Source organism: Rhinatrema bivittatum, chromosome 2 (assembly GCF_901001135.1).
Source record: "Rhinatrema bivittatum chromosome 2, aRhiBiv1.1, whole genome shotgun sequence".
Classification (NCBI taxonomy): domain Eukaryota; kingdom Metazoa; phylum Chordata; class Amphibia; order Gymnophiona; family Rhinatrematidae; genus Rhinatrema; species Rhinatrema bivittatum.
The window spans coordinates 593,046,135-593,061,235 of record NC_042616.1 but is presented as its reverse complement, the minus strand read 5'-3'; the positions used below and the strand labels follow the sequence as shown (position 1 = coordinate 593,061,235).

At 40.0% G+C, this 15,101-nt stretch overlaps 1 protein-coding gene across 1 annotated transcript; it reads left to right on the top strand.

The window, feature by feature from the left end:
* Positions 1-4,988: 4,988 nt before the first annotated feature.
* Positions 4,989-13,267, top strand: ADCYAP1 (adenylate cyclase activating polypeptide 1). Its single transcript, XM_029592689.1, has 7 exons — positions 4,989-5,533; positions 5,839-5,946; positions 8,361-8,498; positions 9,085-9,186; positions 10,624-10,761; positions 11,236-11,350; positions 12,725-13,267. The coding sequence occupies exons 2-7, from the start codon at positions 5,840-5,842 to the stop codon at positions 12,731-12,733; spliced, it is 609 nt and encodes a 202-aa protein (XP_029448549.1). The 5' UTR covers positions 4,989-5,533; position 5,839; the 3' UTR covers positions 12,734-13,267.
* The last annotated feature ends 1,834 nt before the right edge of the window (positions 13,268-15,101 follow it).

Genomic DNA, 15,101 nt, shown 5'->3' with positions numbered 1-15,101 from the left:
CCTTTCAGATTAAGAAGTTACTCTTTTTTTTTCCTTTGGGTCCATAGTATGACTATGTGTTTTGCATTATATAGTCATAAGGCAATAAGCAACACTTCGTTTAAAGTCTGGTTAGAAACAAAAGTTCAGTGAAAGAAAATACTACAAATTATCTATAAAAGAAAATAATTCTTGTTCTCAATGTCAAAAAATACATAAAAAATGTGGGTATATATATATATATATATATGTGTGTGTGTGTGTGTGTATGTATCTAATATTACTTTCCCTTGTACTTGCCAATATCACAGTTTTCTCTGGTTAGAGGCAGTAAGATTTGACAAGGAGCAATCCACAAACTTGGAATTTTGATGTCTTATAGGATATGTTAGTAATTTATTTTTCAAATGTGTACAATTAAAGCTACTGGTTCTTTTAACAAGTAATGCACAAACAAATCAAACACCTTGCTTCACTTTTAGCCACATTGCACTGCTAACCTAGAAACCTCTCTATAACCAGGTAGAACTTAAATTGAACAGTGGGAGTAAGAGCAGATTGAGCAACTAAACCCTCTCCCTTGATAACAGCAGTGCCAACAGTTGTTTGCAAATCTCTGCTCAAAATAATTATTTATTTATTTAAACCATGTCTATTTATCTAATCCACTCACCAATTCCCTCTGGAGTACAACATAATATTTAAACATACTGTCATATTTTCCTTTGACTGTCCATAAACATCTAAGTTTAAACTCTCTCACCCTCAGATTTGTCCTTTTTGTTGTTGTTGTTGTTGTTTACAAAATCAACCACAAAATAAGCCAAAACACTACATGTCTTCTTTGTCCCTCTTCTGTCTCCTTAACAGCACTCACCCTGGGGTTCTGCTGAATGCCGCCATCCTAGTTCAAATTTCATGTTCTGTTTTAGATGGAGGCTTTAAAGCTGCTACTCCCACCCAGCAGGCAATCACCAGGCACACTCAAAACAGGGGGAAAGCAGAGACCTGATCAGCTGCAGTGTCTCCCATAATTTCCAACACTACATTCATATCAATATTTATCTCTTTATGAAGATATCCTACCTTTGTGCCAATTAATAACAATAGCACAATGTCAACCTAGCAGACTAGATAGTACTAGTAGACTTGATTTGAATAGATAAAGTCTGCCACTTGTAGATTACTTATTCAAACCTGGATCAAGTCAGAAGTGAAAATAATCATAGCTACCAAAAAAAGTCATTCAGTGGTCTAGATAAAATGAATTGGTAGCCTCAGTTTATTTTGCAGCAAACAGGTACTCCCATCATTCAGAACAACCATCATAACTAGCACCCTTGCTGGCAATTTCAGCAGAGAGATCAAGAATAAAATGGGCATCCTCGCTGACTTACCCGTTTCAGCATCCAAAGCGGTGTGTTCAGACATTTGGCTATGTACTTTGTGGACACTTACACAACCACTGCCTCTGCCTGTGTTCTACCTCTTCTGTGGGTACACTGTGGTTTCCTGTATTATCAACCCAATCTGTCATTTTTCACAAGGATTAAAACTGTTTAGGGTTGAAAATTGAAGTTCTAATATTTTAGTAGTGAAACTTTTTTATAAATTCGTGTATATATTTTTGTAAGTATGAATGCCAAATATACTAAGAATTTTATCTCATACTTACAACACACAACAAACCTCTTTGTACATTTAGGATATGATTCACTAAGCTTTTACTCATAGGAGAAAAGCCTTGATGAATCAGACCCTTTAATCTTCCATACAAATTGATCATTGTGCTTTATCCTGATTCATGGGTCCATCTTGAGACTCTCATATAACTATAAGCTAAACGCATGGTTGTGTATGTTCCCTGACTCAAACCTATCTATATGTAATAGTATCTACAACTAAATATCAAATGTTGTTTAAATACTACTTCAAGACATAGTACTCTGCCGTGAATACATTCCCTAGCTGTTGGCAAGCAGGGGTAATGTTTTTTTTTTTTTTTTTTATCACAGTTTGCCATTTGCCGTACAAAACTGTTCAATTGGAACACTTTTGTAGACCTTATGTCTTTGTAGAAATCGGTGCGGGAAATCCCTGCTTTCTCATGGTCTCTAACCTGCATGGCTGAGGCCAAAGCCGGAATAGAAACAGTGTCAAGGGGTGACGGAGCTGTGTTGAGACAGCACTCAACTAGGCTGCTGGTAAATAATTTTGCACCTGGCTCGCAAATAGCCTGCGTGCCACATATTAGTACAGAGGTTAGAGCAACACGATTTTATATTGCACCCAGCCCTCGCTCAGTAAATGTTACCCCAATATGATTATTCTTAATAGTTCTACTCACAAAGAATTTGACTAATAGGTGCAAAATGGCCCCTTTTAGTTAGTCCGAGGATGTCCAGTAATAATGTCTTCTGGCATCTTTCCATTGCCTTTAGCCTTTGTCAATGTTCCAGACTATTCTCAATGGGCTGTCTGGGGAGAAGAGGTATAAATAACTTTTTCTCTCTCATGCCACACACACACACTCACACACACACACACACACACACACACACACTCACTCACTCTTATCTTGAGGATTTTTGTCACAAGCAGAGAATAGGGGAAAAACACAGTAAGCATGGTCTGAGGATTTTACAGTTGATATGAACTAAGAGAAACCCTGAACTGAACAAACCCTCGAGATGAGGCTTTAAAAGTTAACTGCAACACTGAAATCCAACCAGCAAATAAGAGAGCGCGACACACCGACTTCACCAAATATATTCAACTTTCCCAGAACGTGTAGTGCTGAAATAGCTGTCATCGCTCTCGTGTCCGCCTCTGGCCTTTAGCATAAAGTGATTCTGTGCGCTTAAGTCTCGCTGCTGTCATCAACGCCAAAGAGGTAGGCGCAGCTCTTGGTGATAAATGCAAAGATCGTCGGAAATGGGGAATTATTATAGATGATTCCTTTTTTATTTTTGTCCTGCTCCGATTACAATAAATGAGGTTCTAATTAATAATTGATTTACAAATCTTAGTTCTGGTAATGGCAGGCTATAAATGCTCTCAAGTACAGAAGAGTGAGACCTCGGGACGGGAAGGGATTTGCTGTTCAGCTAAGACACATGGTGGCGCCCTTTCCTTGCGCAGAATACTTTCAAGCGCACACAGCCTTGGAAACATTTCACATATTGCTACACATTTTTGTTGTCAAGAATGCATTAGGGGAGATAATTTATAGATTCGAACAAGTTAGGCATGGTGATGTTACTATGATTCTTAGCAGTTCTTTCCACTTGTGGAAAGAAAGTTTTAAATAGTGTACCGTTGTAATTTTAGCAACTTTTCAGCGGCGTTTGCAGCGTGCAAATGGAAGGGTTTTTTTTTTGTTTTTTTTTTAATAATGCATTACTTTCATTATAAATAGTTTGCAATTACTAAATTAAACATGAACAATAGAACACTATACAGCTACACAATTTATTCCACGAATTTTTATGCAAATATACAGAAGGCAAAACTATGTTTTGTTAAACAAATATAACGGTCCATGGGAATCTTAGACACAATCAAAATAGAAACGAGAGCAGGAAGGGCCCTCAAAATAATTCCACTAACTATCAGCTTTTTAATCGAACTAATTACAGTGCACACGCTTGCCAATTGTAGATGATATGTCTCTTAGCTAATTCTCGAAAATGGTTGTGTTCTCTTTTACTGAAGTAGAGCAAGAAGATAATACAAACATACAAGTCTCCCGGTGGGCTTCCCATGTTGATTTCATGCTTCCACGTCATTATCAGTAAAATAATACCAGTGATTTGAGAATTCCCAATAGAGGGATTCCCTAAGGAGTAGCTCATCAAATAAGCCTCTAATGGCAATCCTTTTTGTTTTCCAAGTTGCCTGTACTTTAGAGCAAATAGATCAAATAGTGGAAATTCTGCAGGCGCAGTCAAGCCAAAGGCACAGACGGTGAAAATCGAGCATAAAGCTACATAAATTATGCATAGCCTCTGGCTTTTTTTTTTTCTCGGAGTGACTTGTGTTTAATAAATGTTAATTAATGCATTCAGTGTAAATACTTTTCTTGGCATATAGGTATAAAACAATCAATATTAAAAAAAAAAGATATTTCTGACCCCCCAAAAATTAGAGAGATAAGTTTGAGTGGCAATAGAACATTTAATTTTAGATATAAATTGGCACGATATAATTTGCTTCCGATGCGATTCTGATAGATCTACATGTAACCCTTTTAAATGGCTGCGCTTCTAGATTGTTCCTTAAATATCTAATGACTTTGGAAAGGCTTTAGAAACAGGCACTGCCTAGCCTAAGCGTCCCATCCAGCTTTCAGGAGCTCGGATTTTGGACAGCTCCACGCGAAAAGCCCCAGAACCCAGGCGTGCGCACCCCCTCCTGTCCAATCCACCCACCAGCCAGAATCTGTCAACCCTAATTAGAAAATTACTGAAAACTCTTGGGGGATTTAAAATCTGCTTTATTTAAAGCTATTTTTCCCATTTTATTGTGCCTTTTGCCTGACCACGTGCTCCTTTAAAGAGACGTAGTTCTATTAAATTATAATTTTTAAAAGACCCGAACCTGGCTTCTGCGAGGTTCGCCTCTGAAAAGCCTTGATGCTGTTAGCAGGAACTTTTAATCTTTAAAATTCTATTTCTTCCCTGTTTCAGCACCTCAGTATTAAAAGCAACACCCAGGGAAGAGGTACCTGTGACAATCAGCGCAATAATGAAACCATTCTCGAAAAAAAAAAAAAATGCATGTGCAAGTGATTGTGTTTATAAGAACAACTTATGACTGCGATCGGATCATCCGTGAGGAATGATGCGAATTGTTATTGTGCTCCTGGAGGAATTGAGGTGATGACGTCTTTTCTGATACCCGATCATTACGTGACACTCTGGGAAAAAAAAAAGGGGGGATGCAGTTTGATTCATGAATAAAAATCCGAGCCCGACGGTACAACAAACAATAGATCGCAGTAAAAGGTAACATGCAGACGCCTTTTTACAAAGCGAGCTCTTACTAAAGAAGTGTTTGCAAGAGATTTTTTTTTTCTGCTAATTGCATATATATATATATATATATGTATACAGGCGCAGAGGGCTGCTTAACTTAAAAGTAACAGAAGAAGAAGACGAAGAAAAAAAAAAAAAAGCAAGCAGTGAGCAAAACGCCTCAGAAGAAGTGCGCCGGAGGAGAAGATCTGCTAGCACTGTCTGCACAACCTCGCCAGCCAGATCGCAGGGGCTGCACCGGGCTCTCTCCCGCCTTGGATCCTGGTTTTTCTTTCTCTCTCTATTTCTTCTCTCTCTCTCTCTCTCTCTCTCTCTCACTCTCTCTCTCTTCCTCCCCTCTCCGCTGGTTGCAGCCTCTGTGGTCTCCTGCAAACTTTTGAGCCGGAGAAGCCTCCCTTGGCAGAGGCGATGCCACAGGGCTGATCGCGATCGGGCAGCAACTTGGAAACCCAGTTTCTGGCTCCCCTACCTTGCAGCCGTCCAAACACTCTTTTGTGCCGGGGCTTAAGAGTTTCATGGTAAGGACCCAGTCAGGCTGGCAGTTTTGGACTCCGAGTGCTGGACGGGGGGAGCTTTTTTTTTTTGTTATCTTTTTCTCCGCTTGTCTCTCAATTATGGGTCGTTCTAGGGCAAGGGAGTGGACGATACGGCTCAAGCCCTCCCTCCCGTTTTCTCTTTCGCCGCACGGTGGGAAGTCAGATTTATTTTTTTTTTTTTGCTGTTGAAAGTTTCTTTTAGGTAAGTGGGGGGCTGATCGGAAACGACAGGAGAGGTAAAGTAAGTTGTTTTTTCTCTCTTCCTTTTCTTTTTTTCTCGCCCGCAGAATGGCAATGTGCAGCCGAGCGCTCCTCGCCTTCCTGGTGGTGTACGGGATGATCATGCACTGCAGCGTCTACTGCTCCCCTGCGGCCCTCAAATACCCGGCCTTTCGGTAGGTCCTGCCAAGGCTCTCCCCCTCCCCCACCCCGCTTAACAGCTTCTGGCACTTTGAAGTTTGGGAATTACCCGCGCTTAAAGCTCCCGCTCTCTCTCTCGCTCGCTCTCTCTCCTGCCCTTCTGATCGCTGTTTCCCCCCTCTCGAGGAGCCCAGGAGCCTGCATTACCAGCAGAAGCAGAAAGGGAGGGGGCAGATACAGCGAGGCGAGGGAGAGTAAAAACAAAACTCGCAGACCCCCCCCCCCCCCGAAACAAATGTCACCTGTTTCAGGACCGAGGGCTACGAGCAGCCAAAAGTTAGGGAGCTAGGGTTTCTCTCCGGGCGAGAAGCGACTCGGAATCCTTCATAACAAGAAAGGAAGACCAATATTTTCTTTATGCAGTGATTTCGTTCCGCCAGGAGCCTCCTCAAGGATAGGAAATCTGTATTTATTTATTTTTATTTTTATTTTTTTTTGTCATGGTCCTCCTCCCACTCTCTTGCTTAGTAATGAGATTTATCTGCAGTCATACCCGGTTCCTTCAAGTAAAATGTTTTCATTTTAAAACTAGATTTTAGTCCAATAACCTATACCGCAATGCCAGGGTTTCGTACTTGACTCCCAGCTTGATATCCCTACTAATTGTTATTCAGAATATATTCAATGTGCCGGGTAGTGGGGGAATACTTTAGTACAGTGCTCCGTACATTATTCATTGTATTCAGAGTGGAGCCACATTGCGCTACCTTTATTGCGATATCTCAGGTGCGTTATGCTACGGAAATGACTGGACTCTATGGGATAACATATACATATGGGATGACAAAGCAGGAAGTGTGGTTTCTAGTGCCGGGTGTTTCTTTGGTGAATATAGCACGCTGCCCTTTTTAATTTTAATTTTATTTATTTTTCCATCAGTGGAAAGTTGATTGCAAATAGCCAACTCTCCTTCCAGAATGGCAGAGCAGATACGGGTGCAGGAGACTCAATTTGTGGGGTTTTTTGTTTTGTTTTGTTTTTTTTTGCTGTTGTTGTTGTTTCCTTTGGAATTGAATTGTTAAAAAATAAGGGAGAGCTGCGGAGATGTTAAAGATATGGCGTCATTTACCGAGCGAGGTGTAGGAGGAGAATGGGTGCATATGGCACCAGCCCGCACCTATGAAAACAAAGGAAACCTCCTGGACATTTCAGAGATGCGACTTGGATGCTTTAATCCCCCAGGTCAACAACTTAATCCACCTGAGGCAGACCATTTTTTTTAAAATTTAGTTTTGAGGTTCCCAAGGTAGAGCTAAGTTTCCGCCTCCTTCTCTGAAAGATATCAACAGAAATACTAAATAAAAATTAATAATCTGTACTATTGACAGGCTTTGATTTCTCACAGATGTATACAGTTTTCCATTGTTGTTAATGTCAGTATCGTGCCTAGGGACATAATTTGACCATTAGAGATGAGATGTTTGTTACACTGGACTGCAGAAATGATACTTCAGTAATATGGCAGGAAACACACAAAAAACGAAAACGAAAAAAAAAATGTTTTTTTCGAATTTCGAATGGATGGGTTAACAATACGAGTCTTTCTTTGTATAGCTGGCAACTTCAGAATTAGGATGCCATCTGAGGAGGACCCTGTGGGGGGGTCTGGGTCTTAAGCGTGTCTACCATCCTTTGAACATAGGCCCCCAGTGCTTGGCACTGGGGGAACTGGGCTCGGCTTATTCGAGGACCAGAAATAGCAAGAAGGAAACACTTAAGAAACATTCATTATTAATAACCCAGCCAAGAGCTAACCGACAAAAATAGCCTAGGGTGACCTAAATCCCTTTAGAATTCAACCCATCCTAAAGAAAGGGCTATGGCACCAAACCAAACGAAATCCAAAGCAAGGGGAAAAAAACCCCCCCAAAAAACCCAACCCCAAACCGCCCGCTTCCGAAATAAATTAGGCTTGGAAGAAAATGCACCCCAGTTCCCCTGCTGAGCTTTTCTGCAGCCAGATCGCTTTTTTTTTTTTTTTTTTTTTGGTTCTGGACCGGAATGGTTTTTGTTTCGGGGATCAGAGGGATTTTTTTTTTTTTCGCTGTTTTCACTTGCAGCATTTCTAAGCTTCTAGCTGGCTTTGCTCATGTTTGCCAGACTTTGCTGTTAATTCTGGCCCAGCCCCAGGTCAGCTTGCAGATGGGTTCCTCTTGTTATTTCTCTCACGCCCACCTCCAGATTGATAGGGATCTCAGGGGGGCTCTTCCCATCAAAGCCTGCATCTCTGCCTAAAGAAAAGGGAGTGGGGGGGTGTGTGCAGGAGACATTAAAAAAAATGAACCCCTGCAAGGGAATGGGAAGAAGCAGTGACTAAACAATTACACATTTATAACACTTTCTTTCTATTTTTTTTTTTTTGTATCTCTCTGTTTATTTGTCCATTTAGGCTTGAAGATGAAGTATACGATGAAGACGGTAATACTCTTCCCGATTTCGCCTTCGAAAATGATCCTGTTGGTATAGGAAACGCTGCATCGGTTTTAGACGATATGTACAATACCTTGTATTACCCATCAGAGAAGAGGTGATTCTATGGTGTTTATTTTTATTTAAATAACTTGAACCAGTATTAAAAGGATCTGCATTCCCCCCTCCCACCCGTCCTTGAGGACATCAACCATATGTCAGGGAGAAGGCTCTGCCATCTCAAACGAGTTTTACAGCATTCAAATAATTGAGGGAATGCAGACAGAAGCTGTCGATCTACTTAAGGGCAAGTCAGGAGACTTAGACGAGTCAATTTAACTGGGGGAGGGGCAGAACAGCGTTCCAAGTCCTTTTCTAATGAGGGGAAGGAAAGCAGCGGTGTCTAACTGGGGATGGGGGGTGCCAGCAGAAACTGTCACTAATGAGCTTGCAAAGGTGAGGAAAAAAAAAAAAAGAAAAGAATGAATGGCCCCCGCCTCAAGCCCTTAGGTCTCTTCTAGCCCCTCAGTCATCGGGTACAGGAGGATTAAATCACCGCTTGGGGATTCAGCCAGGCAGCTCTTGTCACCGCACCATAAATGTGCCACCCGCGTGACCCCTCCCACACACACACTGCTGCATACATTGTTTCTCATATTAGAGCATTTGTCTTCCTTCTTGTAATTCCCTTTATTTATTTTTAGACACGCTGATGGGATATTTAACAACGCCTATAGGAAAGTGCTGGGCCAATTATCTGCCAGAAAATACCTGCATTCCCTGATGGCCAAAACGCGTAGGGTAAGGTTTCAGTCTTCAAACAGAAAGACATTAAGAGATTTCTGCATGAAATAAAAGATGCTTACTGTAGAATGGCTACACAAATATATATATCTGTGTGCCAGAGAGGACTGATAAATATACACAGGTGGATCCCTCTCCCAGCTCCCTGCCACAGGTGCTGTGTTAAAAAGCACCAACTGTTCTGTAGGAAGTTTCTTTGATCGTTCCTGAATTCATTTGTTCCAGTAAAGACAAAAGATGTGGTGGAAGTCAGAAAAAAAATATATAGCAGAATTTGTTAATTTTACAAGCTTATTAAATTGGACACATGCACAAAATAAACGATGCAGTGTAAAGATGCATATTTTAACCCACCAGAAACCCTGCTGTTAGGATTTACACTCAGATCTGATTTTCTTTTCTTTCTTTCTTTTTTTTTTTTAATCCCTCCTGACTCTAAATATTCTTCTCAAAATCAAAATATTTTTCACCAGCTTTAGGATCTAGAACGTCAAAATATCCTAACGCAATGCAAACACTATGTAGTAAAGATTTCAGGTGAAGGTAATATTTTAATAAAACTAGGGGAAACAGATTACATTTTCATAATGAATAATTCATAGGATGAATATATTGTCTTCACTGTCGATTTATATTATCGGATTTCAACTTCACAGCATGTGTAGACTTTTTTTTTTTTTAAAAAATAAAGGAACCTGTTAATTTATGTTAGCTACATCTTGATAGGCTTGATATATCTTGCTAAATAAAAAAAAAAAAAAAGCTCTTTCTAATGGCCTCACAGTGATGTTCCCTTTTACAAAATAAAAGCGTCAGTATTATTTAGTGCGCTTCTGAGAAACTCGGGATGCCTAAAATATTAATAATAATAAAAAAAAAGGACATGGCATGTGAAAACCCAGAGAAGGAGAGGCAGGAGGCGAGGGGATCTCGAAGCCTTTACGGACAGGAAGGGCCAGATTTGCTAAAAGCTCGCTCCATCCAGGGTCCCCGCGGATGACTTTGCTTCTTTGAACTAACAAGGCAGAGCTGTCACTTCCCCACACTAACCGCATACATGCGGGGGGGGGGGGGGGAGCTTGGACGCTTCAGCTGGCAATGGCGCGCATTTTATATAAATGCGCGCAAGGTACAAGGAGGAGGACTCTTTGGGAGGTTCCCAAACCGACGAGCCAGTGCGTGACAGCCCCCGATCCTCCGGCGCGTTAAAGGAGGACATTGGCAGCAATGGGAGCCCCGCCGGCAGCCCTTTCAGGTCTAAGAATTAGGAGAAGGGGTGGGGAATCCTAGTCTCGCTCCGGGGGTGCGGCGCAGCGCGGCGGCCGGCAGGGGGCGCGCTGCCCAGGCTCTTTCCGCCTGCCGCAGGGGAGGGGGGGCGCTTGTGCTGGAGCCAGGCTTGGCCGCTCACCTCCCCCCTCCTCCCCATTTCTGTTTTGCAGGGGGGTCATCGGCAGCTTGGAGGAGGACTCGGAACCGCTCTCCAAAAGGCACTCCGATGGCATCTTCACGGACAGCTACAGCCGCTACCGAAAACAAATGGCTGTCAAGAAATACTTGGCAGCGGTGCTGGGGAAAAGGTATAAACAAAGAGTTAAAAATAAAGGCCGCCGAGTAGCATACTTGTAGCGATGAGTAAGCAGCCACCCCTGTGTATACAGCCCCTAACACACAAAAAGAGTCATTTCCAAACTGACTGAATAATCATCGCTCCTGTGTTATCTCTAAACATGTATTTATGTATGAAGTAAAGCCATTAAATGAATATTTTGATAATAATATTGTTTTTCTTTTGTACAAAAGCACTAGAGAACGCACAGATCTACTTTGTGGACCAATCATTAAGTTCTATACGTAAATATATATATATATAAATATATATAAATATATATAAATAATAGAGAGCAATTCATATAAAGCGTGCACAAAAACAATTCGCCTGAGCTGTTTATGTTTTTATATAAAATAAATAGAAAAAAAGACAATCATTGTTTTGAATATTACTCCTATTTTTGTAACTGAAATTAAAAGGATAGTATTTTTATCCACGACAGGGTTGAAGACATTAATATTGACCATTTACTACTGGACATAGACATTGATGCCCTGCTACAAGGGGATTTTGATGCTAATGATTTGGGAGAATCGCTGAAGCAGATTCTTCCCCCGGTGAGTCTCAGTACAGGCTCCTTTAACACAAGCCTATCTCAAGGGGCACTGTCCCCCTTGCTAGAGATTTCAATTTTCCTGCTTTCTTTGATTCCACTTTTATATGTATCTGTGTCTTCTCAAAACACTGAGCTCCAGAAAATAACTTCTGCTGTGGTGAATCAACAGCTCCACCCAAATTGTGCATCTCTGATGACTTAGTGGCCCCTCCCCCCCTCCTCTCCCACCACTTAAACTAAAATTTTACCCTCACCTATTGTTCTTCTTACTGATTGAATTAAGCTGCAGAACAAAAGAGAACCCTGGGCTCATAACCTCTCAGGTATTTTGAATCCAGATACTGGAATAGATACAAGTCAGACAGGCCTGGTCCCAAATTAAGTACATTGTTTTGGGCTTCCCCAGAGTCTGGATCACGTGAGGCAAGTACAGTCCCACTATATGTCCACTACCTTGGGCAGCTCCCTATTGAACCTGATACAAAGTACAATGTGTTACTCTCCAGTGCTGTCCATGCTTCTCATCATTTGTGAAACTACCAAGAGCAAGGATCTATTGGAGTTCCTCCTCTCTTTTTGCTGTTTTCTTGTAGACTTATTTCCCCTTCCACCCTATCCTGCACTATTTAAGCACTGTTAATCTTCTGAATGAATCACTTATTTATTTAATTATTTATTTTTAAAATTGTGATCGCCTCTCACTTATCCTTTTGTTCTGTTTATGCAAGCTCATATTGTAAAGTTTAGGAATCCCTGTTTTAGCTACCACTAAATAATTATGCACTACGACTAAAGTTTTGTTCCTTGTTTATTGAGTTTGGAGGTAAAATGTATTTTTCTACATTATGGCTTATTGCTTAGTAAAATTTATTTCATAAAACAAACTTTTTGTCATAAAAGAATGTGTAGTGTCCTCGTAATGTTGAGTTTCCATTAAGTGATAAATTAGCACTATTTTATGTATGAGTAATATCTTAAATTATGGTTAAAAAAATGCATCAACAGCCTTTAACAGACCCTTGAAATTTTCCATCCCCTTCTCTTCAAAATATCTAAAGAGGACATGTATATGTACTTCCATTTCCTCAGGTCACTTAGCATATTCTAGTGGAGTCTTTAAAAGACTTAATTTCCATCATCAATTCTGTAAAAAAAAAAAAAAAGGGACAGCTTGTAAAGATAGTTTAAAAGACCTTTCCTTTCTGATCAGCGTGAAGTAATAAATCAAAGAATCCAGCAATTGAGTTTGCAGCCCCACATGGGATGGCCGCTGCCAGTTGATCCTCCTGCAAGCAGTGGTAGCACATAGGCATTCAATCTATGCCTGAGTCCTGTGTATGAAATCAATCTTACTTTAATTTTGCATTCTTCTCAGGCAATGTGACGCAGGAAGCAGTTTGCAGCTTTCGTGCCTTTCCTCGCCTTTTAAATCGCCACGAATCACAGATGGCTATTTAGTGGCCCTACAATGCTGCAACACATCAGCTTGCATTTTAGTCTTAACTACTTGTTTTTTTTTTTTTTTTTTGCTAATGGGCAGAGTTTTCTGTATTTGTGTCAGATGTGGTAATGAAATAGGGTTCTATTTACATTTTTTTAAAATTACTATTATTATTATTATTATTATGATCTCTAGCTTAGAGTTTCAGTGGCTAGCTGCATACATTTTAAAGTAATCACATACGTAATCCTTTGTATGATTTTCAAACACCAACAGCCTTACTAAAATGAGCAGATTTGAGGTGCAGTAATAATCTGAGTAGATGTCAATCTTGAAGAACTTATTTTGTGTGCAAATGATTATTAAAGACAATTCAAACAAATATTATTACACACATGATATCTATAACTAGGAGGTTGATAACTGTTATATAAAGTGTGTAAAGTTTGTATTAATAAATTTTTGTAAACAACGCAACTCCGTCTAATGTTTGAGAAAAAGATACTTAGATCATAACAGTGCAATCTGTATATTACTTTAAATCTTTTAATTAGCCATTTTAAATGATCATTTATAATATTTTTCATGCCTGGAAAAAATATCTATTTATAACATATATATTAATATAATTCATTAAGCAACTTATAATATCTTGTGGATATGTTACTGTAGATTAAAAATAACTATGGAAGTAGAAAACTCAATATTTACATAGATAAATAGTTCATTATATAACAAGAAAAGTGCTGTAAACTTGTATAAAACACAAAATTAACTAATTTAACCCTTGGAAAATTCTAAATTTATTTGGCCTTCTATGCCAATTATATACTCCCTGTGAAGTTTTGTCTCAAGGAGAGACAGCATGCTTAAAAATCTTTGGGTTGGACTACTTAACATCAGCTTGGTACACTGAACATTTTTACTCTTTCTTCTTTTTGTTGTGATAAAAAATTTGATTTGGTTTTGATTCACACAGCATCAAGCAAAAAGTGGAAATGTTGGCTGTGCTTTCTGCAGTCCAATAGCAGAGTACATGGTGTTCCTCCAACAAGGGAAATATAGTTATAAAAGAGAAAGAGGATGTGCTCAAACACTTATTTTCCTATTTAGCAATGCACAAACTATAGCAGAAAAACTTTCAAGGAAATCTTCATGGAAGTCTTTGAAGAATGAGTGGAAAAGGCTCAGCTTGGTCCTGCCTGTGCCTGCGATCCCCCCTGCTATGCCAAACAGGTATGGAAGCTGAGGTATTTTGGGGGGAAGGTCCAGCAGTTCACTGTTTGAGCAGCCTAGGGCCAAATGAGACATTGAGGTGTACCAGGCAAACCCCAGAAGAAACCCATCTGCCCCCACCCTCAAAAAAACAAAAAAACCCCCCCAAAGCAGTAAACTACAAATTTCCTATCAAATGAGCAGAACAGGTATAAATGATTCATTTTACAGTAGTTTTCTAGATTCAGGATGAGAGCAAACATTTTAGTAATGAGACCCTCCCCCACCCCCTATCAAAAATATTGCTTTAAATCCTTTTAAATGCCTGGTGCTTCTTTACTTCTATATAACCACAAGGTGTTATAGCCGAGGGGGGTAACAAAACACACTGGAGGAAAGATATTCTAGGAGAAAGAATATCATTTTCTATTCAGATTCCAGGGAACTACAGCTTGCAGATGTGACATCAACTCATATGGTTGTGTGACTGAACTACAGTAATGAGAGTCTGCACTGCAGTGCAAACTCAAACTCTTGTCAAAAAGTGGAGTCTCTCTTCATTTGAAAGGTACAGTCACACCAAATTCCATATTCAGTATTGGTCAACAGCAGGGGCTTTATTTTGTGAGACTGTTGGAAGGACAGAGGGTTAAAACAACCAGGACCTGCCTACTGTGACAATGAAAGCTGATAAGCATTCTAAAAATTCCAAGGAAATCCTCCGCCAAGAGGCACCGCCGCCAAAGGAAGACGAGATCTAAAGAGGCAAAACAAGATGCCACCACTCCATCATTGTGCATAACAAATTGATTGTGAACAATCTTAAACCACAGCAAAGGGCACAGCATAATATATGTTCATGTGTATCTGTTTTCTAAAAAAATAAAAAATAAAAAAAATGTATCACTATGAAGTACCATGAGCTGGTAGTATTAGAAACCATTCCAAACTGTTTGTTTGATTTAGGTGTGTGTGCAGTTTTGTTGGAACAGACACAACCTCCATATATTAATCTATGCTTTTATTCAGTGAATTTTGCTAAAGACTTGCAATTACACTTTGATTTAGCTTAGGAAGAACCCATCCTTTGTACATG